The sequence below is a fragment of the Montipora capricornis genome, chromosome 8 (genome assembly GCF_036669925.1).
Source record: "Montipora capricornis isolate CH-2021 chromosome 8, ASM3666992v2, whole genome shotgun sequence".
NCBI lineage: Eukaryota > Metazoa > Cnidaria > Anthozoa > Scleractinia > Acroporidae > Montipora > Montipora capricornis.
The window spans coordinates 4,005,637-4,032,526 of record NC_090890.1 but is presented as its reverse complement, the minus strand read 5'-3'; the positions used below and the strand labels follow the sequence as shown (position 1 = coordinate 4,032,526).

At 39.3% G+C, this 26,890-nt stretch overlaps 1 protein-coding gene across 9 annotated transcripts; it reads right to left on the bottom strand.

Moving 5' to 3' along the window:
• Positions 1 to 425: 425 nt before the first annotated feature.
• On the bottom strand, positions 426 to 25,138 carry LOC138059027 (putative RNA-binding protein Luc7-like 2). Of its 9 annotated transcripts, XM_068904523.1 has the most exons (13): positions 24,994 to 25,131; positions 24,794 to 24,840; positions 21,628 to 21,722; positions 18,037 to 18,051; positions 17,818 to 17,916; positions 13,776 to 13,880; positions 12,960 to 13,023; positions 8,588 to 8,667; positions 7,848 to 7,951; positions 7,129 to 7,201; positions 6,325 to 6,470; positions 3,529 to 3,600; positions 426 to 1,563 (listed from the first exon to the last, which is right to left on the bottom strand). In XM_068904523.1, exons 3-13 carry the CDS (start codon positions 21,661 to 21,663, stop codon positions 1,419 to 1,421), a joined length of 939 nt encoding a protein of 312 aa, XP_068760624.1. In that variant the 5' UTR covers positions 21,664 to 21,722; positions 24,794 to 24,840; positions 24,994 to 25,131; the 3' UTR covers positions 426 to 1,418. The 9 variants fall into 9 exon arrangements, with proteins under 9 accessions (XP_068760624.1, XP_068760621.1, XP_068760629.1 ...); XM_068904520.1 differs by lacking the exon at positions 24,794 to 24,840 and having other exon boundaries at positions 24,994 to 25,138; XM_068904528.1 differs by having other exon boundaries at positions 18,037 to 18,056; positions 21,628 to 24,840.
• Between the last annotated feature and the right edge of the window lie 1,752 nt (positions 25,139 to 26,890).

Here is a 26,890-nt window from a genome sequence, read left to right as displayed (position 1 = left end):
TCTCGGATAAGTAAGGACTATAAACCGTAGGCCCCGTCTCAAGTCCCTTGGTCATCAACTCTGTGGGACGTTTGAGATCCCACACACTATTGGCACGGTGTTCCAGGTGTCCTGGTCTGGCCTAAATGTGTCTACAATTAGTGCTAAAGGCAATTTAGACGCTGGAACGCCTAGACACGTAATAAAGATTGCGATTGATTGAAGCCATCTGTGATTCATTCTTAAAGTGAACGGCAATTTGAGGCCTAAGAAATTGCCTTTTTAAGTTGTCGTTCGCTAAATCTTTCTTACCAATACTACAGGAACATAATAAGGATGTTCATCTTGGGGATGACGGGATCAAGGCACCCAAGGGACTATTTGACGCAAATGACTGCCAAAGAAAAAGTTGGAAGATAATCAGAGTTAATTAATAACATTCTCCCTTTATGTTGTTAGTGGTATAACTTTATTTTCGACAGACAAATTGACTAGGTAAACGCAACAAAACTTCACAAATTTCTCTCAAAACCATTTGCAACTACATAAGGTTGCCGCCGACCAGATGGAAATCTCACTAAACGTGCGCGCTTTTGCTAACAGTTCCTTTCCCTCCTCTTTCGCGACAACAAACCATTTAGTCTTTTGAAAGACCAGTATAGTCTTCAGTCTCTGTTTCGAAGCCGATGGAAGTACGGCACACAAAGAAAACTAATGGAAACGCGAGCAGGAACGAATTTTAAAATCTAAGACTTCAGTTGGACTCGTTTTAAAAACGAGGCTAAAAGTCCATGAGAATTCTCACGTGCTCTCGACAGTCGCGCTTCACCAAAGTGACTTAATCGACAAATCTAAAAGTTTCGCTAACAAAAAGGATTTATTTTCCGGTTGACGGACAAAAGGTTGGGAAATATCACGACCGTGACTCTACTTTACTTCAAGACAAGTAAGACATTCAATGCACGGTTTTAGAAATTTGTTTGTTGTTCGCTTTCGCAAACCGTTATCGCCTTTATGGCACTCGGTACGTTTCTTGCCACCTAAACCATTGGCAAAAGAGACCAAAATGGCTCCTCAGGTTTCAAGGGGTGGGCATTCTCGACATTAAAACTCTTTTGCAAGATACAACTCTCCACACTTTTCCTTACCCTGAAAAAGAATCTGTTCTCGTCTCCCTCGAATTTTTCATACCAGTGACCACAGATAGGCAATCGATTCAAGGGACGGAAGCGATTCTATGTGATTAATATAGAACTGTAGGTTATCTATCAAGCTTTGAAAAAGAACAATGTGAACGTCACTTTAAGCTTCAAATACAACAAAATGCTGAATACAATCTCGGCTTAAAACGAATGAAGTCCAGCTCACAACACAACCTGAGAATGCAAATGGATGGCAATGCGAGCCGTCAATCCGGGCTACAAAGCACCAGGCAGTTCCTAGCTTTTCGATCTGGAGCGCGACCTTGCTTCTCGCGCGGGACTTTTCGAGCGGGATCGTGATCGAGAGCGACGATAAGACATCTTGTTTTTTGAGCGAGATTTGGATACAGAGCGGGATCTGGAACGCGATCTTGACCGGCTCCTGAAAACAGAATGTTGAATCGTGGTGTTACTGGGCATAGTTACTATATTTCTAACCACACTTAACGGAGCTGTTCGAGATAGGTAACGGTTACGGAATAAGACATAATTACACCGGTTATATATTATATGGCTAGCAATGCTCAGACTAAATGGAGCAATCTGATTGGCTGATTTTTGGTCGGGGTTTTACGATACGGACCATTACCATGGTAACAGTCGCTTTCCGTATTTTTTCTCTCTCCCGGGAAATCCAAGTGGAGCGAAACAGAACAAGTCTTTAAAAAGCGGAAAGTGATCTTTCCATCACAGCAATATACAATTAATCAAGTGAAGCTATGATCCTCGCAGTTATAAACGCAATTTTTGCAATTGCGTTAAGTCCTGAAATTTTCAGGCTTCTTTACGCACTTGCAAAAATTGCGTTTATAACTGTGAGGATCATAGCTTCACTTGATTTCATATCCGCAGTTCATATATGATCCATTTCATATATCATTTCATCGTTTGGGCGTTCAAAGTTTTGAACGGCGAGGCGTCTAAATTTTCGTACCTTTAGCGTGATTCCGCGTGAACGGAACCCATAAATGCACGAATTTTCAACCGGTAAAAAATTCGTGCGGTACGCTGTGAAGCGGGCTTAAGTCGCTCTTTTAAACAGAGAGACGCACTATAAAAAGGGTCGCTTTACGCCCTGCTTTTTATTCGAATTCATTCAAGCACAACTGATTAATTATCCAAGATGGTGATCAACAAACAGCAACACAGAGACGGAAGCCCGAAAAGATATTTCTCCCGCTTGAAAAAGGGACTGGGGATTAAAAAAAGAACGACAGATAACATTTTATAACAGATTACGAAGACAATGCCACTGAACGCAAAAATTACCAGTAGCGGAAGACCTAATGTAGTTAAGAGCAGGTTTGTTCACAACGGATAATCCGTTTTAAGAAAATTTTCAGGTCCTTAATCGCTTAGAGAAATCACGCATTGAAAACTCTTAAGACTGGAAGGTAACGGCTCATTGTCGTATCTATCATCATCATCATTAACAGGGCTAAGTTCGCTCCTGACGGAGGAACCCCTCCCTGGAATGATCCCACAGATATCTGTCCTTAGCCAATCTCGACCATGCAGGTCCAAGCCGTCTGGCGAGATCATCCCTGCAGCGTGTTTTTGAACTAATTTGGGAGCACTGACTCAGTAAAAGGCTGGTGTACATGTCATTACAAAGGCCGTGCTAACTGGAAAAAGGAGGGCCACGGGCAAAACCTATCGAAATGCCATTAGTCAGACTTGATTAGTAACATTTTATGAGAAACATTCACAGAGAGTGAGTTCTAGGGGAATAAAACTTGAGACAACAAGAGGCGAACACAAGGACCAGGAAGTTCTGTGTATATTTCCGAGACAGAGAGGAAATTTGTTCCGGTTCAAACCGACGACAACCACACAACACAGGAATTGGCTCGAGCCGGTGGAAACCAATAAGTCGCGTGATCTTGAAAAAACTAAAGTAGTTCCAAAGTCCCTGCAAGACAGCATTCATAGGGCCATGACAAGATAGCAAAATGACTGGCTTTGAATAGGGAAGATATCGTTGACGTAGCCTGGGACCACGCTCCGCAGCTGGGGTTATGGAGCGAAAATTATGGAGCGAAAGGAACGTGGCGAAAAAAATGGCGACTGAAACGAGCCGAGTCCCAGTTCCCAGTTGAGCTCGCTTCCCCGCCATTTTTTTACGCCACCATAAGTCCAAATGCGGAGCCTGGTTCCAGGCCATTGTTGACGTCACCCATTGTCATTAATACGCCAACCAGAGCCCCATTGGCTGTCGAAATAAAAGGTCTTTTGCTCCTGTGGTTGGCAAATTTGAATAACAAAAGCAAAATGTTTGTAAACAGATATGTTCTCTATATTAAGAGAGGGCTGAAGTACCCAAATGAGAAATATACCATTGTCTCACCTTCTTCTCCTTCTTCGCTCTCTACTACGACTTCGACTTCGGCTGCGACTACGGCTGCGCCGGCGACGGCTCCTAAACACAAAAATCACAAATGTTCACTAAAACCTGAAGTGCTTTACACAGCATAAAAACATCAGCGTACGCTGAAAGAAATTCACAAAATCCCGGCTATTATTCCACTGTTTCATCATTCCTAACTATACGGTATATTATTAAGGTGATTCCTCAGTATTGCACTGCGCATCCTGTACTGCGCATATGGTGTGTTACTGTTTACAAATTGGTCAGATTTACATTGTAAATATGGTGTAAGTCGATCATACAAGCTGAAACAGTTCTCAAAACACGTGAGAGAAGCTGTGAATGACCCATACTCTTTGTGAATAAGCGCGCATTCCGAGAACATCGCGAATTTTGTTGTTTCGATCTACGATAATCGAGATAGACAGGTACGATGGTGGTTTACTCTTAAGCCCCTTACCCAGGGATGTAAATTATGATTTTGAAAACAACGACTCGAGAAACGCTGAGTCGACGTCGTTTTAAGCTGAGTGATTTTCCATAAACTATATAAGAAAGTGCATCTCAAAACACGTACGATGGTGCTTTACTCTTAAGCTCCTTACCCAGCGATGTAAATTATGATCTTAAAAACAACGACTCGAGAAACGCTGAGTCGACGTCGTTTTAAGCTGAGTGATTTTTTCCATAAACTATATAAGAAAGTGTTCCATATGCTTTGGTAAAGGTAAAGTCTGCCACAAGCCTAGAAGGCCCACCAGGCCGGCGCTTGTCTCCGGTTTCTGTAGCATGAAGCGACTGGGAGTATTTCTACTGCCACCCTGGATGGGATGCTGGTCCATCGCAGGGTTACCCCCGGCATTAGATTCGCCGGTACCCATTTATACACCTGGGTGGAGACAGGCACCGTGAGAGAACACAACAACGTCCCCGGCCAGGCCCCGAACCCGGACCACTCGATCCAGAGTCGAGCGCACTAAACATGAGGCCACTGCGCCTCCACATGCTTTAGGCCCGTCTTAAACGTCGCATTTTACATGTGCCGAATGTAACGCGAATGAGCGAGAACAATACATTTTTCTCATTTGCATTAGATTCGGCACATGTAAAATGTGACGTTTAAAACGGACCTTAGACTTTCTACCTATCAGGTGTTTTTCAAGTGTTACTTTAAAACCCTCTCGTTTAGCTACTGCAAAATGTACCCTGAGACGATGAAATACCGCGCGTGTTTAGTATCAGTACAGGCATCAATGGGGTAAGATTGGCCCATTATATCTCTTAAGCAAGCATGGTCACTTATCTTTTTCATTGTAGTTCTCAAAGCAGGGATTAGTAGGGAACATTCAGGGAAAGTTTCCAGAAAATCGTTAGACAACTTTTTTTTTCTGAGGAATCACCTTAAACATTTGGTTGACTGAACATGTTGGTCCAAACTTGGCGCGCGTTCTATTGATCGTATTCCGGAATAGGAATAAATGGAATAGAAGTTAGAAATCTTCGTTTTTGCGGGGATTCACATTAATATTGTCAAACATCTGCTAAAATGCTATTTTAAACACAGCTTTGTTATTCTTGTTGCTGCAAAACGCCATACATAGTGTTTTAAATCATCACTCCACGTTGTCTGGAATAGGGTCAAGCGAAAATGCATTAATAATTTATGACGGAAAAAAGCCTGTCAGGTCACCGATAAAACGTAACGTGCAGGTATGGGCTTTGTACCTGATTAAACACTTCTCTTTGGTATATAAACCACACTAATAAGGCACAGTTTGTTTTTCTTGCGTGCTAATGTTCTCCCCTCACAATTTGAACCTTTGCTTGGATTCCAGAGGGACACGTTTTTCTTGGAATGTTTTTGAAGCCGTTCAAAAAACTCGCAGCACGTGTTTTAGCGGACCTAAAAACACTACTTAAAAATGATTTAAGGCGGTTCATTTAGCTTGACTCTCTATAAACAACAATTTTGGGTCGAATCCTACATCTTTTTGCTGCAAGGATCCCAAAAGTGTAACTCACTTAAAAGTAATTCACTTTTTTTAATGTTCACACACTATGTCATTCAATGCCACGAAAAGCTATCTTCGGTTATTGATTGCACAGTCTATACGCATGATTGGAAGCAAAGTGAATTAATCGAAAGGTAGAATTAATCCTGGCACTTAGAGCGGTTTTCAATTGAGTGTCGTAAAACCAAAACCAAAGCAATTACTTCGGCCAATCAAAAAGGATGCAGACAATCCAGTAAATCAATCAAAACTCGAATTAATTACACGTAGCCGACTCAAAGCGCGGGAAAATGTGCACGTGCAAGCCACGATTGGTTTCGGTTTTACTTCTGATTGGTTGAAAAAGTGGCGCGAGAACTTTGAACCAATCACTGAGTGAAGTAATCATAAACCAAATCAATTTGCTAATTACTTTCGACACTCAATTGAAAACCAATCTAAGCAATTGTCTCTAATTAAAGACACCTGAAAAATTCAAGAGGCTACAACGGGATTCGAACCCATGACCTCTGCGATGCCGGTGCAATGCTCTACTAACTGAGCTTTGAAGCTACTCAGTTGGGAGCGGGTCCATTTGTTAGGCTCATTTGTTCCGGTGAAAGGACTCAATAAACGAAAGAAATGTATATATAAAAAGACAGTTGTCAAGTTCAGTGCGAGCATCACTTCTACCTGTCGTCCATAACCTGCACTTCAAATATATACCCAGCGATTCATTCAAAGTGAATTAATCAAAGGTGGTCACAGCCTTGCTGTATCTTACCGTTCCCGTTCTCTTTCTCTTTCTCTCTCCCTTTCTCTCATTCTTTTCTCTCGTTCCTGCCTTTCTTGTGCTCTTTCACGTTCCCGCTCCTCGCGTCGCCGCATGCGTTCCAATTCTCTGTCAGCACGCTTTTTCGCCACTAAATCCTGAGAAAGCAAAAGATTGGAATTGGTGAAACATGGACGATTAACAGCTTAGAAGCCTGGCCTCGAGTTCAGCATTTTTCTCCTCGGACTAAGGTCTCACCTACCACCCCTCCCAAATTAAAAAAATGGACTGTTTGAAACTGGCTCCCCTACCATAGTCGGACTTCAAAGGAAAGGGGCGCTATAGTATTAGAAGTCCGAATCTCGGTCCAAATTGTCGTCCGACAGCACTGCACAGTAAACGTATCAGCATTTTGATGCCCCATTTTATTTTACCCATGAATGAAATGAAACTGAATAGGCCCGAGTCCGATTACAAGACATCTGCCGAAGAGCTACTTTTACTCTTGGAAAAGTCACCACGTCCAATCAACCACCATAGCACGAGGTTTTAATTTCAAAAGATGAATCAAAGGTCAACAATGCGAGGCTAACTGATCAAACGATCAAATCGAACCGTAAAGACAAGCCTCCAGCTGAGAAAGTCTATCAAAACCGCCTTATATACTATCCAAGTTAAGACGATAATGAGATGTACAGTATACGTTCATGAACATTTAAAAGCAAAATAATTAAAATCAAATGCATAGCAGTGCGAGAGACGAAAAACATTTGTATGCAGCTTGGTTTTGACAATCTAAAACCAGGAACACGATACCTGAAGTTCTTGAAGCCTGTCACGAATCTTGATAAAACCCATGTGAAGTTTCCCACCAAAATGATCAGCCAGTCTGATTGAATAAGAACACAAAGATCTGGTAATAATGCTAACAAAAATGATAGTTATGACCGTAAAATGGTGTTAGACATGAAATAATAATTCTAACCTTACAATATTGTGGCAGAAGTACCATTGGCAATACTATTGTTGCACTTTACTTCTGACATACACTGTACATCTAGTAAAACATTAACTCAAAGCCTAGTAAAATCAAAGCTGAAACTACTAATGACACTCCCTTTCGTGTTACTTGCCATGGTGGATAACAGTTTCAGAGAGATTTTCTGTGGAGATGAAGTGTTGCTATTAAACTTAACCCCTATGCCCCAAGAGCTTGTTTTAAGCCTAAGTTGCACATGGAGGTTGGACGCCCAGGAATGTGGGAGGGTGGAAACGACGACCCCAAAACCAAGTAGGTAGAACACACAAGGGCCTCCCCAACCCACAACCCAGCCACGAGGCTATTTAACAGCATAAAAGTACCAACATAAACATAAGACAGGCGAAAATTGTATTTTATCCACGTTACAGATTTTTCTTGTGAAGCAAAACAAATTGTCTTCCATTCCCCACGGAATGCTTTCATACATGTACATGTAAAAGACAACATAACCTCAAAAGTAATACTCATAAGGCTTTTCCTTTGACGATTTTACCTGCGGTCATTGTCATACAAGCTGAGGTAAGCAGCACACACTTCACAGACCCTCAGCTTTTGCTGCTGGAGCGAAGATGAAGGAAGACTCTCACGGTATATATCCTGCACAAAAGAAAAATAGGCACAGAAGATTACGCAAAAAAACAACAACAACAACAAAACAAAAAATTGATAGTTTGTAAATGTGATACAGATCTGATGCGAATATTCGAATATTGTATATGAATGACTCATTAAACGTCAGCATTTAAGTGTTCATGTACACAAGGTATTTTTGGTGATTCAAGGCATTTCAACAGAGAAAATCGAAGGAAACGATTATGTAAATAAAAACAAATCTGTATCAGATATACAGATATTAATACAACATTTTTTTTTCCATAATGATATACAGATATTAATACAACATTTTTTTTTTCCATAATGAATTATAATTCACTAAATTAGATTTACTAGATAATTTATTGCTGTTGGGTTGGACTGAGAGTGAAAAGTTAAGTTTCTTCTTGGAGTTCTCATCAAGCCATTGCAATACAAAAGATGACGAATGTATCGTTCATAACTACCTGTATGGTTTGCAACATACTGCTCTTAATGTACATGTATTAATTTCAAAGAAATGGTAAAGTGAGATACTACATTGTAATGTTTCACTGCTCCTCTTGAAAGGGTTAGTAGACTAAGTGTAGTAGTTTAAAGAACTGTGATTAAATGGGGGTATAACTGTTTTTTTAATACCTCAGCCATCCTTTTCTTTGTTTTCAAGTCTTCTACTTCCTTCATAAGTTCAATAGATTCATCCACTTTACCCTCAGCCCCTGAAAGAAAAAAAAAACATTAAAGTAAACACGAAGAAAAATTCTTTGGCATGGTTATAAATAGTTCAGAAGTCTTCAGAAAGAATCACCGATTACTGGTATTATTTTGGGAGTGCTTTATTCCTTCAAAGATAGTTGGTATACTAATGCCATTAAAATATCAGGTAGCAACAAATGAGACGAACAAAATTAATCCTACATGGAAGAAGCGAAAAAGGACAAGACAAAGGAGGACTCATAATGCAATGCTGGTGTCAGATAACCTGCTTATTTCTGAACTATAAGAAATCTTCTTGCTATATCAAACAGAAATCTCTCTTGGCAACAAGAACCAGACTGAGAACTGGATGTCAGGTACCAATGCTGGGCATCAATTCTTTTTTATCTACAGTAATCTTCCACACAGGCTTTTAGCCAGGATTTGAGAAGTACACATAGGCGTCCACTAATTTTAATCAAGACAAGGGCCCCAGCCCCTATCCCTTAAAGGGTTCTGGGGGCATGCTCCCCCACAAAAGAATTATGCATCTTGGGTGCCATTTCCGAGTTTTTAGTGCCTAGAGGAAAATAAAATAGACGATGAATACATGTTGAAAAATTTGCAACTTTCCAAGCCCAGTTGATCTCTCAAGCAAGGCAGTCAAAATCAAGATGTCAAAGAAAACCAATATTATAAAATTAATTTTGCCACCAAAAAGTGGACACCCGGATTCCAGTCTGGCAAAAGGAAAGGAAAGGAAAGGAAGTTTATTTAAATGTCTATTCTTTTAGCGCTGGAGCACTAATTGGGGACACTGTAAACTGAAATCAATGCAAATCAAATCAAACGTTGGTTTTTGAGGAGAGGAGACAAACGGAGTATCTGCAGAAAAGCCTCTCGATGCAGAGTAGAGACCCAACAACTCGACCCAGATGATGAGAATCAAACCAGGTCCACATAGGAGGGAGGCGAGTGCTCTCACCACTGCGCCATCCCTGCACCACAGGGGAAATAAAGTGGTAATAATTCATTTCTCTCTACTAAAACATGTCCCCTACAGTGCAAATTAAGGCATACAGCTAGTACCACTTACTGATTAACAGTACAGAGCTGCTCATTTCATATCGGAGTCCATTAGTTTCTTTAGCAAGGTGCTCGATAGAAAATTGCCATGGCTGGAACCAACCCACAGGGCCACATAAAGTTCAACTGTCAGCCAAATGCAAAATTTCAGCCAATTTTGAGCAAAACTGAGAAATGGCCTGTAACGTTTATGCACCCAGCCCTTCAACAGATGGTTTTCAATCATGTGATGAGATGGCCAAGTTTGTGCACAAAACAATAGCAAATTATGGCTCACGTTTTGCATTATAATAGAGCCAAATTCCCAAAGACTGTTTTCTCTATAATTATTCTGTACACCAACATGGCAGCTGTGACGTCAGGTGAAAACCATATGTGTACATTTGTGTAGAATGCCATCATGCACTTTGCATATGTACAATACAATACAATACATACTTAATTGACCGCTCCCCATAGGGGCTTTTCAGGGCCAATGAAACACAATGAACGAAATGACAGAACACAACAACAACAACTGTTCAGAATCCCAACTGGCCGGAGGTAAAACCAGTTGGCTATTTACAAGTGCAGCGGGGAAGTTGAACCTGGGAATACCAGGAACAAATTCAACGAGTGATTAGAACAGGTCTTGAACCCGGGATATCCGGATTTCAAGGCAAGCGCCCTATCCACTGGGTCACACTGCCTCCACTATGTAACCTTGCACCTTATTATTATACCGCACCTTGCATATTATATTAAGCCTTGTGTTTGCTAGTTTGTAATGTATAAAATAATAGTGCAACCTGTATTCAAGGGTGCTGGTCGCCACTCGCATTAAATGTTACTGGTAAAAATGTTCTGAGTCCATGTTGTAGCCACAGCAACCCACATTATTTTTTCCATGCCAACTAGCTCCTGTAACAATACTGTTTGATTTGAATGGGAGCAGGGCTGGCGCAGTGGTGAGAGCACTTACCTCCGAATTCAATTCCCAGACCCCCATGTCATATGTGGGTTGAGTTTGTTAGCTCTCTTCCCTGCTCCGAGAGATTTTCCTCTAGGTACAATGTACTCCGGTGTTCCCCTCTCCACAAAAACCAATATTTGATTTGAATTGAGTAAAATTCATTAGTGCTCTAGTGCTAAATCCATTGACACTAAAATAAAGTTGTTGTTATCATCATCATCATCACCATCAAATTTACAACCTCTGTTCCTCAATTTGCTTATAAGCTATAAGAAACAGAGGAATGTTACAAGTCCTCACCACAATAATAATGGACAATGAGCATGTAGGGGGAAAACTCTATCCATATCAATGTAGGAATGAGTACCAAGGCTGTTGCCTAACAGGAGCCTTAATTTTTCACAGCAACACCTTTCACTTCATATGTTCAGCTCCTAAGTTCTCAGCCTTTAGCTCTGAGGGCCCCTTTCAAATTTTCTTAGGCAGCAGCCTTGAGTACGTATACGTTATTAGATGTTTTGGTGTGTAATATCGCTGAGTATTTTTATGGCTTGTGCTGTATTTTGATGAGCCCGCTAGGGCAATTCAAAATACAAACAATGCGTACAAATACTCAGCGATACTACATACCATAACATCAAATATATGGCATCTGATCCCCGCCAAAATTAACTCAAGTAATTTTTGTTTGTTCAACTAAATTGTGCTCTGTTAATTTCTGTGTTTATGCACTAAATTTTACGAAGCTCTCCAAATTGGGTTCCATCACAGGGTTCTTGCTAAGTTTTTGCACAGGAGGTAAAAAACCAAAAATAGCAGGTAACTTTGTTACCTGCCCTTGCATGGGTTGGCAAGCTCAAGTCTTAACCTGACGTTCGGATCAACAATGTGAAGAACCAGTTGTATTCATTCGTTGGTTGTTATCACGTCTTATAAGAGAGCTTGAAAATTGTAACGGTCGATCAGACCATGTTGATAACGTTTTATATCATATTGGCTGGCTGTATAATTGTCTAGTCCATTATGTGGGACCCAACGATTCTGTCAGTAATCAGCTCGTCACTCTCGTCCAAGACACTAAGGGCGCGTTCGATTGACCCTATTCCGGAATAAGAATATGTGGAGTGATGATTAAAACGGTATGTTTGACGCGTTTCGAAGCAGCAAGGATAATAAAAATATGTTTAAAATAGCATTTTAGCAGATGTTTCACATTTTTAGTTTGAATCTCCGTAAAAGTGAAGGATTCCTAACTTATATTCCATGTATTCCTATTCCGGAATATGGTCAATCGAACGCACCCTAAGGATCTACTGCAGATGTTTCTTGCGCAGAATGAACGCCCTGTCTCCTACAGAACTGAGCAGGTATCCCATGAAGTCGCGAATGACCCAAATTTGACGTATCAAGAGAGCAGCTAGAGTTGTTGTTGGAAAGAGGGATCTCTGTTACAGACATAGCACAAATTCTTGGACTCAGCATGTGGCCAGTCAATACGATATAAAATGCTATCAACATGGTCTGATCAACCATTACAATTTTCAAGCTCTCTTAACAACCGACGAATGAATACAACTGGTTTTGTTTAAAATATCTAATTTTTGGCGGGAAATAAATTATGATGCTATGTAACCTGCCATTCTCTGACAGTACTGGGTACCAGGATTTGAAGCTGCAGGATTTGCATTTTTGAGTATGCAGTGACAGACGGGATTAGGCATCGTATGGTTGGTAGAAACCGAATTTGATATTGCCTAATTTGCAGTTATGGAATGGAATTTGGGGTTGCTGAATTTTCTCTTATGAAATAGGATTTGGTATTGCTCAAATCTGTTTTACCAAACAGAATTTTAGGGTACTGAATTTAGTCTTTGTAAATAGAATTTGATGGAACCGAATCTGGAGAGCTTCGTAAAATTTAGTGCATAAATACAGTTAACAGAGCACAATTTAGTTGAACAAACAAAAATTAATTGAGTTTATTTTTGCGGGGATCACACGCCATACAAATAAGCTATGTATTATCCAACTTTTTTTTGCACTTAATTCTTAGCAAATGAATTGTAAACAACCGCAAACAGATTTGTACGTGTGCAGGTCAACATCAGCAACTAAACTAGTCAAACCGGTTCTCTACTGTACAATAACCAAGTACATGCAAATAACTAACTGCACAATATCGTGGAATATTTGTACTCGTTTCGTGCGTTTTTTTCGATAACTAATACAGTTGGATAATAAATTACGATCTTCTTGCAACATCTTACATGTACATACCGACAGCTTCAGCTTCAGCTAGCTTTTTGCCAATCTGCTCTGCCAAGTCATGAACAGCTTGAGCCTTAAAAAAAGGTTTAATTTAAAGTATTACTGATTGTAGTGCAACAGACTAAATGTAGGGTGAAATCAATAAAATTCACTCTTCCATGCATGTTGACAATAATTTTTTTTTAGAAAAAGACCCCTTGACACTTGAGTCTGTTTTCACAAGAAACAAGTTATCCTCATTTTATGCAATAAGCTTACAGGGTATCTGTTGATGTTTAGTTAAACAGAGTTTAATTTCAGGGTTTGTGGGTGATCATGGAGATTTAAAGATTTTCTTCTAAAATTTTATGGAAGGGTAAATAGATGCCGCTTATCTACTGATGTTTACAGTTATAGCGGAGCTCCAGTGGAGCACCATGGGTAAGAAATTTTGGGAAATTCACCAATGCGAGAAATTTTGGTTATGATGTCACCTACATACAGACTGTCGGGGTGGAGGTGGGGAGGAAAGACGGCCTTTGGGGATGGAAGTTTCTGGGAAAGTTTCCTTGGCTGGAAATCGCATGGCCAGCTTTGCATTTGACAAGCCATGTGTTTTTCTGGCGGGAAACCACATTGTCTGTTGTCAGTTTTTATGCTCAATCAAAGCCAGTTTAGCTAAACAATTTGCGTCCGTTTGAAAAACGCTGAGATCTTAGTCCAAAGACTGCAAACAACCGTCGCCGTCGTTAATTTGCAATGACCCAAGCTTTTAGAGTGGACCAGGGTTTTTTCAAGACCTTTAAATGTAGATACCAGAGACTACAAAACATTTAACAAACTAACCTCTGGGACCTTATCATGGTCATCTTGTGTTTCTTCAAGCCTTTTCTTTGCAATCTGAATTTTTCTATCACAATCCTTGATGAATGACTGAAGGTGTTCCATTTGCTAGTAAACAATATCCAGAATTAGTTACAGTAAGATTGAAAGAGTGAGAGCTTGAAAATAATAAAAATAATATTACACACACAAATGAATGTACACAGAAAGCAATTCTCAACGTAAATGGAATACTCTGATTGGCTGGTTTTCGGTCGGGCCATTACCATTACCATGGAAACGGTCTGTTTCACCATTTTTTCCTCTCTCCAAGAGAATCAAGTTGAGCGAAACGGAAAAAAGTTTTCAAAAGGGGAATTAAATTTTTCATTAGAGCAGTACAATAATTGTAGCAAGAGGAATCTTGTTTTACACATTAAGGATACAGGTTAAGTTTGCTAATGGACGACAAAGATTATGAATATTCACCAAGTGGGGAAGCGTGCGATCGGTCAAAGAAACAATGCCATATAATAAATAACTTACTAACCTCACTTGCTCAGGACCGTATTGGGGAATATTGGCCCTCGGTTTTTGTACGGACCTCGTTGTGCTCGGTCTGTGCTGCACAACCATGGGCCAATATTCCCCAGTACAGCCCTCACACTTCGTTAGTAAGAGGTTGGTGATCAATCGTCTGCATTCTAGAGAATGAAAATGCTTGGGGTACAGTACCATGCAAAAGTAAGTTGGAAGTCTCTACTGGAAACTAAATCTGCTATCCTCTATGTTTTCAAGAATTGAGGATCGAGCTTTGAGATCCAGAAAATTTTTTTCAAGTATCTCAATCAGGCATTTGCATAACTTCTTGAAAGTGAAACAACAGCATCAAACAAAAGCTTTTGACACGTGGCCTCCTTACATGTATTTTCAGACATACATGTACAGAATCAAAATATTTTCCACAATCACTTCAGTCTACCGTATGCGCAATTTTTTTTATCACCGCCCATGTTTCAGTGTTTACAACTGCAGAATTACCAGGATACTATTGATAAACACCCTTCAACCAAACATACCAAATGTAAGCAAACTCAAGTCGGAAAGTTACATGATACTAAATTTTGTGAAGACATTTTAATTTACCGTATTACGGTAACTTATGTATAAGTCAACCCCTATTTTCAAGGCCTTAAAACTGATTTTTCTTCATTTCTGGCTAAAAATCTGAAATTAAAATCAACAGAATTGTTCCTAAAAGTTAATGTCACATTTGTGAGAATTCTTAATTGCAGTTGCAGCTGATTAAAAATAACTACCGTAAATTAAGTTTATCAGCTTTTAATTTGCAACATGACATGCAATGACACAAGTATCTCAGTTTACTTGAGGAAGTTTTTTTTCCATGCTTATAATTGTGAGCCATGTTGAAAATTAAATCTTTCTATTTGAAATTAACCTTAATTTTAATTAATAAACCTCTTAATGTCAGGCTTCGTACACTTTTTCAGACCAAAAATGCAAGAACTTTTCAAGGACTTGCAAGGGCCAAAATTTGAAATTTCAAGGACCTCTTTTTTATTTTACGTCGAAAGAATTTACCCATGGAAATAGTCTGACAGCCAATTCTTGCTCCTTTTCCATAACGTACATGCGTGAAAATAATGCAAAGGCACTGGTAACCATTCTCGACCCACAGCTTGTCATGTTTGTATGACATGGCTTGAGAGGGTAATTATTTTTACTAAGTTTTCAAAGTTTAAAAATGTGGGTCAGAAAAAAATTCAAGGACTTTCAAGGAGCAGGAATGAAGAGCAGAGATTTTCAAGGACTTTCAAGGCCTTGAAAATGTAGCCTCAAAATTCAAGGGTTTTCAAGGGTTTTCAAGTCGTGTACGAACCCTGTAACATTGATATACCATAGAAAGGAGATTTGGTAGATAGAAAGAACACCAGAGTTTCGAAAAATAGCTTGATAAATAACCTGCTATCTTGGAAAACTTTTGCCAGGTTACTAAGCTACTGAGATTGTTCGCAGTGAAGTGAAGTGAAACAAATATCAGTCCGCTCTACTATAAAATGCCCGATCTACATACCATAGTCTAAGAGGCATGTCCAGAGGATTGCATTTAACCCAATTACATTTAATTACTCCAAACTTTCCTGTTGACAACGAAATGCCCAGCTGAGCTCATCAAACACAAATAAAATCGGAACTTGTTTTGTAAAGTAAGCTTTTATGCAGATTGTCATAAGCAATTGTTATTCTAATTATCTCATACTTCTAGGGCTACCAAACTGGCTCTATCTGTATCACTGGAGTACGAGTCAAGGGCAATTTTTTGGGCTGAATTTTATGTCACAAAAGGTTGACTTAAACACGAGTAAATACAGTATCTCCAACTGATTCTTGCATTGTTCTAAGTTCAGCTGCCTTGAGTATTCTAAAGTAGTGAGGGTACCGGTAGTTAAGACAGCTTGTGAGATAAAACAAAACAGTCATTGACTTTAACCGCAATCGTGCGGCATATAACAACAACAAAACAAAGGTCATGAGGTCATGCGCACAACTTTTTTTGTGAACTGATGGTAAAACTCATTCCATATAAGTTTTGGGGCATAAACTGCAAAATATGTACTGTGCCCAACTACTGTAGATTCTGTGTGAATTTCTGTGATCAATACATGGCAGAGGGCTAATTATATATTCAAGTTAAAATCAACAACGAGGGGCACAAAGGGACCGATAAATACCTTGAAACTTACAATGCTAAGTAAACACATTTTTTCAAAAGCACATGGATGCGGAATAAAAAGGCAAAGGAATTGAACGAGGAAACTTACATGTCCCGTCAAAAAAAATTATGGAAACCTACAGTAAGTTAAAATGTGTAAAATAGACCTGAAGAGACGTGTGGAAAATTAATCATGTGAAAAATCCTTTGTTTTCTCCACTCTAGAGTCTCAAAAAATGGTCTTGAAAACTTCTTATAACCCCCAAAACTTTTTTGGCCCAGATGAACCTTTGTATCATGCTGAGCAAAATGGCACAAAAATTTTTGTTTTTGGTCAAACCTGCAATTTTCTATGAATTAAAAAAAAAAACATGTTTTTTTCTGCCCCAAGACTGGGGGAAAGGAAGACAGGCGCTAGTGCCGTAAAACCCAGACTTCCGCAACAGGGCAAACAAAGGAAAAGCAGAACACAGACAACAAAAGTGAAAGATGTAGTATTTGAAGACAGGTGTTATTTGGTTGACATTTGTTAAGAGTACTGACATTTATTAAATGGCCTCAAACAAGTTCAGTCTGGTTTCCAGTTCAGATTTGGAGGTCTCCGAAACAGAAGATTACGAGTTACAAGTTGAAGGCTCACCAAAACTCAAGCAATCAAGCCACAGATGTGGAAGAAACGCATAGGCATCCTGACGAGCCGCTAGCAGATGCAAAATGGCTAGTGTGACAGTACAGTGTGTATACGAGGAAGAAAGAAGGCCACAGGAAAAAAAGGCCTTCGATGGAGCAGTTTGAACATTGCAACAGTCAAAGATGACACATCTCTCAGGCATTTTTTCTGCCCTAACCGAAGCCAAAATCACAACGATTGAAGTCTGGGTTTTACACCACAATTTACACTCAGCCCATGCCCTTTCGGTGAATTCTGCACCTTGGTAGTGGGTTTTCAAACCTTGATTTTTTTGCCACTTTGAAAAGTCATAGAAAATTCCAGTTTTGCCCAAAAACAACAATTTTTGCACCATTTTGCTCGGCATGATGTAAAGATACACTGTACATCTGGGCACAAAAAAGAATATGGGGGTTATAGGCACTGTAAAAGCCCTTGAGAATTTCTTGAAACTCGACTCAAGCCTCTATGCTCTATCCACGGCGTTTTCAAGAATCGAGGATCGAGTTTCACGGATCGAGCTTTGAGGGACTGTCAACTTACTTTTACATGGTACTGTAATAAGTAAAAATAACATGCACTAATTATGTACAATGCAAGTATAAAAGGCAGAGGAAAAAGTAGGTATCATCTACACACACAGACTTTATACATGTACTTACATCTACATCATAACCAAAGTCTCTGTTCTTAGAAGCAAGTTCAAAGTCTGCCTTGAGGGCTGCCTCGTGAATCTTGTTGCAAGGACCAAGATCCATTTTCTAGGAGAGAAAACAGCTAATACATGTAACAAAAGGAAAGTAGCTAGATTGTCATGTACAGTGCAAAATTGACTGCTTAACAGACGGAAACTTTTGACTTCTGTACACTTTTAAACTTACAGTTTTGAAGATCCACTGCTCTTCATTGAATTTTGAATAGCATGAAAGGGACACAACAAGATTTGGTCAAGGAAAAGAATGAAAGGATCTCTTCTTCTGCTAGATACTTCATTGAGTAATGAAAGGGAACTAGCGAGTGTGCATGGAAATGAATAATCAGAACAAGTCCTTAAAAAGAAGTAAAGCACTCTTGAACATAATATAAAGGGGAAAAATGACCTGCAATAGGCAAGTACAAGCACAGTGTGTACAATACTCGATCAATACAATAAAGACAACAACCCAACAAACCCCCCCCCCCCTCCCAAACAGGGGCTTTTCAGGGCCAATGAAATACAAAGAATGAAACAACAACAGTTAAGAATCCCAACCGGCCAGAGGCAAACCAGTAACAGTTATGTAGCTGTTAGGCAAGTGCAGCTGAGAAGTTGAACCAGGGACCACCTGTATCATATTCAATGAGTGGTCAAAATGGGCCTTGAACCTGGAATCTCCAGATCTTGAGGCAAGCACCCTAACCACTGGGACACACCACCTTTGCTCCTCTTTGGTTCGCTCTTCTTCTGCTACTCTTCTCACTACATAATTATGCTCACATAGTTTCATGTCATTAATCTCAGACATTATTACAGATACATTAAATAATCCAACTTGTTGCCCTATTGTAAATTGAAAGAAGTTAGCTCTACATGAAAATTTGCTCTCTTTAAGTTGGTTAAGCTCCTGACATCATTAACTAATTAAAAGTTTGCTTCTCTGTAGTTTTAAACATTTTTAAGTTCTTCTTCATAAGGTGAGGTTGTCCGGGTGTTGGATACAGTACCGCTCAAAAGTAAGTTACCACCTCGCATTTCCTGCACGATGTGATTTGCATCGCGTCCTAGGTGATTCCTGTTGTGCACGACGCAATTCATGTAGCACGAGAGTAACAGAAGTGTAAAATTTCTGGCATAAATTAAAAACTACATATGTGTTACGTGAAATCAATCAATTCTGAACATAAGTTATCTCTCTGGAGTCTGCTGTTGCGTGAGTTAGCTAAGACGACTTTTGATTTGTAAATACATGAAAATTGTACCTGTATGGGAATCTACGTTGAAATTGCATGATCCTACCAAAATGTTGCTAGTACTGTCGATTTCTCTTAAATTCTAAAATTCTACTAAACAAACGCTTCTTATGAAGAGTCAAACTTTCATTAATAAGAATCCTGGCATTGTGGTTAACAGACGATAACTCTGGTTGAGCTCAGACAGATGGCAAATTTTTAGTCCTTTTTGACATAAGTTTCTTGCGGTTATTGTAGACTTTGTCCCTCGTAAATTGTCAAGTGAATGTACATTTAACAATATTCTTGGATTGTCCATTCCTTGCCGGAAGTCAATGTGCAATATTGAGATATCTTTTGACTCTAAGCCAACATCAAACAACCTCGCCATCTCAATTACCAACTGAGTAGAGTTATCGTCAGCAATAGCTGGAGGGTGTCACATAGCTGGTTGTCATACAGTACTGTGCAAAAAGAATGCAAACAAATTTCACGCTTTTCGGCACTTTTCGACGAAATATAACGAAATTTCGGGCGAAACGAATTTTCATTCGAACTTCATTTCTTGCACGCTTGACATCTGCAATCACGCTATCGATACGCTCATCTGAGAGCTTGTTGTGTTTCTTTAAATCATGAATACTTGTCATCAATGCATCACACTTTTCAGCAAGAAACTCACATGAGGTTTCCAAACCATTCAATTTCTTGTTTGCAGTCATTAGCTCCATCTTCAGCAGTTCTATCACCAGGGATATATCTCCTTCCTTACATCCTTCAGCAATTCGTGTTTGCAAATCTTCCTGAATTCATCTAGTTTAGAGGTCATTTTAATATCCTATGTACAATGTATACGCCAGTTCAACTTCATAAAACTCGAGCAAGGGCCCCTGCTTCCTTCCTTTCTTCTCCCACTTGTTAGCCTATCTATTAACTTTATTAACCAATAAATATGTCCGAAATCTTAAATTTCGGTTGTTTTTGTGCTTGCTTTGTTGTTTGCTGGTGATAGTCTTCTGCTGTTCGTGCAATGGACATAAACGTACGAACAACTTTACAAGTTGAATGCTTACTTCTGAATAGTTGTCATTCTCCCATTTACTTGTGATTTGACGTCCTCTATGTGCTGTTCTTTGGTGTGCTAAGACTAAGAGTGTCGTAGAGTTTACTCTTTGGGATAACAGTTTTTCTGTCAGGTGTTTGCAGTTTTCAGAGCAACTTCAGAATACCCCACCACAGCTAACCACTATTGTTTCCCCTATGCGGCCTCTTTTGAAGAACGAGACTTAATACAATAGAGCCTATTCTTATTCAATGAAATGCAAATAAGTGGCAGGTTATTCTGAAGTTTAGCCCAGGTTTCCTTGGTGGTATGTCCATTTCTTTCTTTGCAATGTCTTTAGTTGTGACTGAGATAGTTTGCCTTCCGTTTGTCTCAAATCACTACTCGATTTTTCACTTTGAATTTTCAAGTATTCCATTGCTTCATTGTAAAATTGATCTTCGATAAACATGGTTGTGCTGTATTTCGTTTCTGCTTTTGCTTAAAGTCATCTAATCTTTGATAAAATATTTCGTGTGATACGCACTGCATTGTCCAGCAGAGGTAGGGAGTTCAAGTTCATGTTCGGGTGAGTAAAAAAGAAAGTCTGTCTGTAAAGTCTGTCATAGACGGAGTGGGCATAAGGGTATGCAAGGAGGGGGGCCACACCTGCAAAATAATGGGGGATAGAACTGTGAAAGCCATTCATGGCAACTTGAAATTGCTAGTAATGACATGAAGTTGTGGAAACGTCATTTGACGTTTAAATCGGTGATTTTTCTTTTGAAATGATTTTCCAAATCTTTCTTTGCTGGAAATTATCAAAAGAATGCAGTTAATTGCACACTCAGTGTCACTGTTGATAAGAACTCTTCCTTTATCTTCGTACTCCATGTGGTGCCCATAACGCTGGAAATCGCATTTCAGAGCTTCCAGATTTCAAAATTTTCTGGGGGAGCATGCCACCAGAGCCCTCTAGACAAAGGGGCCTAGCAGACCCTTGTTGATACAGTCAGCTACTAGACTTAAACCAGCTGTCTATTTGAAACCCCTGCTTTGCCTTACTCAACTGCTTCTGAAAAATTAATGCTCACATAGCTTTTGGGCAGAAGCAACTTTTATAATTTATATTGGCCACCATCTTGCAGTGGAAAACAACCAAGAAGCAACCCTTAACTTTCAAATGTGTTACTAATAATAGGGGAGCAGGGATGGTGCAGTGGTGACAGCACTCGCCTCCGATCAATGTGGCCCTGGTTTGATTCCCAGATCCAGCGTCATACAGGTTGTAGGTTGGTTCTCTACTCTGCTCCAAGAGGTTTTCCCCCCAGTTTTCCCGTCTCCTCAAAACCCAATATGATTTGATATGCATTTATTTGATTTGATTTCATTTGTGCATGACCCCACAAGCTATCCAGCTTTGAACATTATCGTGTAAAAATAAAGTTCTATTATCATTATTATTAATGATTATTGTTAATTCTAACACTTGAACACTCACTGTGTTGTTGAAGAGCTCATGAGGACAGAGACCCATGAGGTAGCTCTTGCATACACGGTCATCGGAAAACTTTATTTCATCACCGGGACGTGCACCTAAAAGAACACAGAACCGATGAAAAGGGCAAGTTAGAAGCCATCAAAATCCTTGGTAAAGCGTAGCAACGCACATTTATTCAGTGACTGGAAAATGTCGAAATGAAATAAGAACTGTGACATTTTTGAAGTCCAAAGGACCTTACATGTATTGTCCATGGAACCTTATGTAGAGTACAATATTCCTGATCAGCAAGTCGTTTTAATTGGTGTTGATTCCTTTATGCCTTTGATTTAACTTGCCTTGTATGAAGTGAAGGTTTTATCTTAACACAGGAAGTATGTATGTAGATTAGCTTAAAAGTACAAAACGTACAGAGAGTGTGCCCTTTACCACTTTACACAGAATGGATTTTTTTAATCATTACTTTTGAAGCCCCATTGGACTCATTCTCTTACACAAAAAACAACAAATAAATGTAGTACACATTATTATTTTTGCCAAGGGAAGTTTCATACAAACTTGTATATTGGAAGCACACCAGTCCAAAATTAAACCATCTGTCGGTAATTACTGCTCCATCTATAACAAATACATTTTGCCATTTGAAATTAGGGAGCTCATGCACAGGTGTTTTTTTTAGCAATGGACAGCAATAATTGCTGTCTATCGCTACAAGTTACACAAAGATTAGAATATTATTTTATGTGTAGCTTTTTCACTTTTTGCTTGCTTTCATACCACCTCACATGTTTTCAAGTTTTTCTTCTACTAAAATTGAATGCTCAAATGTGAGCTCCCAACTGTTCTTTCATTGAAGGGGGTAGTTTCTAAAGAAACTGTGGTGCTGCGTCGGTGGGGAAGTAGTATACAAAAATTTGGTTTTATCAACGGAGTTGATAACTGTACGGTGGCCAATTTACATTATCAACTCCGTTGATAAAACCAAATTTTCGTTCTTTCATTGGTCTGTAATAATTTGGCAGTCATTTGAGCTGAACTAATTTTTTGAGAGGCCTTAATCTACATGTACATGTACACTGCATTTAAACGCAATGTAGAAGAGTTACAAACAAGGACAGCCTGCATTACAGGTACCACGGATGGCTTGGAGCTTGATTCAAGTACAGATTTATCTCAGCATCATGACCATGGCATTTTTTTCAGACAGCCCAGCATTTCTTTGCCAGAATTGCAGCAACAAAATGAAACTGACAGTAAAGTAGCATTGGGAACTCTCTCTGTACATGGTTAACATCCTGAATTTAAGTATAAGAATCTAACCACAAGGAAAATTGCTCTTTAGAAAAGTATGTGATTATTATGACCACTTTTCTGAAAACTGCAAGTTAATTTTTTTCATTATTTGCAATTACAGAAAAGGGAACATCCAGGTAAACCAAAGTCAAAACAAACTCACAATGTACACAACACCAGAATTCCTTAGCCCCATCAATATAATACGTGTATAATAAAAGTCAAATTTTGTCTGCCCTACTTACGTCGCCCTACTTACGCATCCAATGAACTTGCTCACACTATACGTACATGGCTATCAGTGAGCCTTGTTTAAAAAAGCATTCAATAACTCGTATTAATGGGGAAATGACTTCTCATCCAATTCGATAATAACATACATGTACACAAAGTACTAGTCTACATTCACTGCACAACCAACTGAAAGCTAATGGTTGTACCAAATACTTGTAAGTACCCAGAGATTACAATTTTGCAAAGAAAGATCCATGGGGAAATGTTAGAGGAAAGAAAAATTGGAATTACTTAAAAGCAGCTATACTTGTTGCTGGGATCGTTGCTGTAATAATGTAAATTACTACAGGAAATTACTGACATTTTTAACATAATTTTAATATGGGAAGGAGATAGGGATAAAATTAATAACCTGCAATGAAAGACAATCTTCATGAAAGGAGATGTTGCTGAGCAAAGAATTTCTCACAAACACTAATAACTTAATATTGATTACAGTGCTATTGAAATGGACCCGCTTCTCCCTGACTCAAATAAACAGCTGTCTACTGCTGCAGTGACATATGTTAACAGGAAAATTACTATTGCTGTAATTACAATTTCGCATCATAGTCATGCAAAATTAACAAAAAAACATCGTAAGCTTGATTTTACGAAAACAAAGAGTATATAAAAAAATTTCAAGAGAAGTTACCACACAAAGTTGCGATACAAGATTGCTTTACACAGTACATGTGCATGGTTAGCTCATCTACTAAACTCCAGGACACCCCAACTTTAAGTTTTGTGGCAGCTTTTAATTGCTTATATCATTTTTTTTTTAAACCTTAGCTATTGCTCCTATTTTTTAGTCCTCTGCTTTCTGATTGGGCAGCAAGCCCAGGGATTTCCATAAAATTTGTATGAGTAGAGTAGCCAATTGTATCAACGACGGGCCTAACAGTCTCTTTCTCTAGGGATGTCTGTGGGTATGCCATTTCTAAAAGAACTCTCCAAAATGCCTCATTTTTATTGCAAAATATTGATGATTGATGTTGAGACAACTGCACATTGTCACTGTCCAAATGAGTTTTAATCTCGGGTTTGAAAGACTCTGCCTTTAATTTCTTCAAATTAGGGAAAAAAGTAGTGCACTTCTCAAAGTGAAGTGGCCGCCACTTTTCGTCAGCTGACAATAAAAACTGCAAGCCAATGACATTTTACCTTATGAGAGCTGCTACATCATCAACACCTCCTCTCCGGAAGTCATTGTATAATGATCAGCGGTACATATTACATTTCTTTAAAAAACCCACAAAGGAAGACAGCCAGGTGATGTACCGGATACTCTTAAAGCGCTCCAGATGGATAAAAATTGTGGACTCCAAACTTCCACAGACGTTTTCACAGAAGTGTTCAGTAAATATAAATGTTAGCAAAAAAATAGCAATCATCACTGACTTTCAATTTAAAACTGAAAGCCAGTTTTCTAGAATAGTTTACAAACAGGTGTTCTGGACGGTTTCAGGGTCTTATTTTCACGTTATGCTTGCACGCTACGTACACAAAGACCCGAAATTTCGCAAGCTTTTGCATTTTTTTATTAGTTGCCTTAGTTTCAAGAGCAAGACATACAATAAGGATAAAGAGAAAAACTCACTCCACTTGATTGAGCTATCATCGACATCACAACTCACTCAGTTTTCTCTTAAGTCAGTATGCAAAATCAAAATAATCCGTGTAAGAAGAGTGTTCATGTCATAAAGTGAAGACTAATGCAAAAAATATACACTACAATTTCAATCAACGCCTGATATAAAGCCGGACAGTTCGATCTCACGGCACACAGTTTTTACTCACCATCTCTCTGAGTACCCATTAGCTCGTCCAACATCTTCTTCATTTGTTCTTGCGCGGTCATTTTGCCTCAAAGTTGGCAAAAAAGGCCTGCAAAAATCGATTTGAAACTCAACGACCACCTTGTTGAATGCAAAAGCGGTGGAAGGATGTCGAAATGCATTGTGGGACTTATGAACCGAGAGCGATTCTGGGAATAGCGACACCGTGGGACGTCACGCAACGCTCTCCCAAAGATTGTTTACTCACGAAACTGGGTATTCTTGCCTTCTAAAGTATTTAAAAGTCGAGTTTGTAGTGATCTTTTAACCAGAGGAAAAGCTCAGTTATTTCCATTGGAATGACTTCGGACTAGGCGAGGAAATCAGTCTTTTGCCCAGTTATTTCAGCTTCATCTTATTTTGTTCGTTTTCGTTTATGCTCATTCTCTACTTTCTCAAATCCCAATAATACACCCAGGAGAAATTGAAAATAATGTGGGTTGTAAACAAGATGCATAATGGTGGATTTGAGAAAATAGTGAATACCGAAACTGCCCTAATTACTCGGAATACCTGAAAGGTATCCGAGTTACAATCTGGGCAGAATTTAGTTTACCGTGCAGGAAATGGACAATAGAATTACGAGGCGGTGATTTCATTGGTTAAAAGGCAATGTACTACACCCCTTTGAGCAATACATTTGACCTCCCTCTGTGACCTCCCTGTGACAAAACAACTGCAACAATAACAAACAAGACGCTTCGTTAAGCGTTCACTCGGAATACCATATCGCACAGAAGTAGGGTGATACATTTCGGAAGAGGTAGTTTTTTTAATTTGCCAAGTACGGAACAAAACAAGTAAATGTTTCTGCAGCCCGTTGCTCATTTACAATAACGCAGGTAATGTACCGGTGAACATTGCTTAATGTTTACAATTGCAAATAAATTCATCAGGGGGAAAGGACCCCCTTTTTAGACCGGGTCCATGGACCTGACCCATATTTTTTTCAACCTTAGTGAAGACGATTTCGGCTAATTTGCTTCACTTTTCTTCCACACTAATAAAAAAACTACTTGAACTTTAAAGAAAATGTTATGCGCTCCAGGGACAAATGGAAGTGGGCTGTGTACAAACGCCCACTCTCCAAATTTACAGTTAGTCAGTCGTGTTTCGGAATAATTTTGCAAAAACTTATGAGCGATCTAAGGTGACCAAAGTTTGCGTGGCTCATATTTCTTTGGAGCTAAATTTTCAAAACGGTGGTAAATGAGGCAGATTCCAAAAGTGCATTGAAGAGCATCTCTGATAGTTTTAAGATTCCTTGTCTTTATAGCATAGACACACTCTTTAAAGGAAAGGATGCCTTTTGCAAGTCTTCCAACCGGGTACAGCTCTGATCTTCTGAGCAGCCCCGATCGTTGCCAATGAGCTGTTTATATTTTCCTCGATATGTACACATCTCAAATCCTCCAGGGCAACACGCTTTGTAGATTGTTCTTGAGAATGGCTGGGCTGGTCCGTGCAGGGCATTGAGATTATATTGACTGGTAAGGGGATAGCCGGGGACGTTTTCAAGTGGGCAATCTTTTGAATCGTGCAATATTCACCTCGTAAGGAGCGCTTTCGTTCCTTCAGCGCTGACAAACAATTCCTACAAATGTATGTAGAATCGATTTCCACTTTACACTCCATAGATAACAACTCCGCTCATGCTTTAAAAGAAAAACCTCTGACCATCAAAAAGATTTTTATTCGTATTTTTTGTTTGTTTGTTTGTTATTTATTTGTTTGAGCAGGTTGAGGTTTTGGCAGCTATTCAGCTGATGTAGACCTGCTATACCCACCCACCCATATACTCAAAGAGGACAGCCACAACACCGGGAACTTCATTCCTACTCTTCTCGAATAGTGTGTGG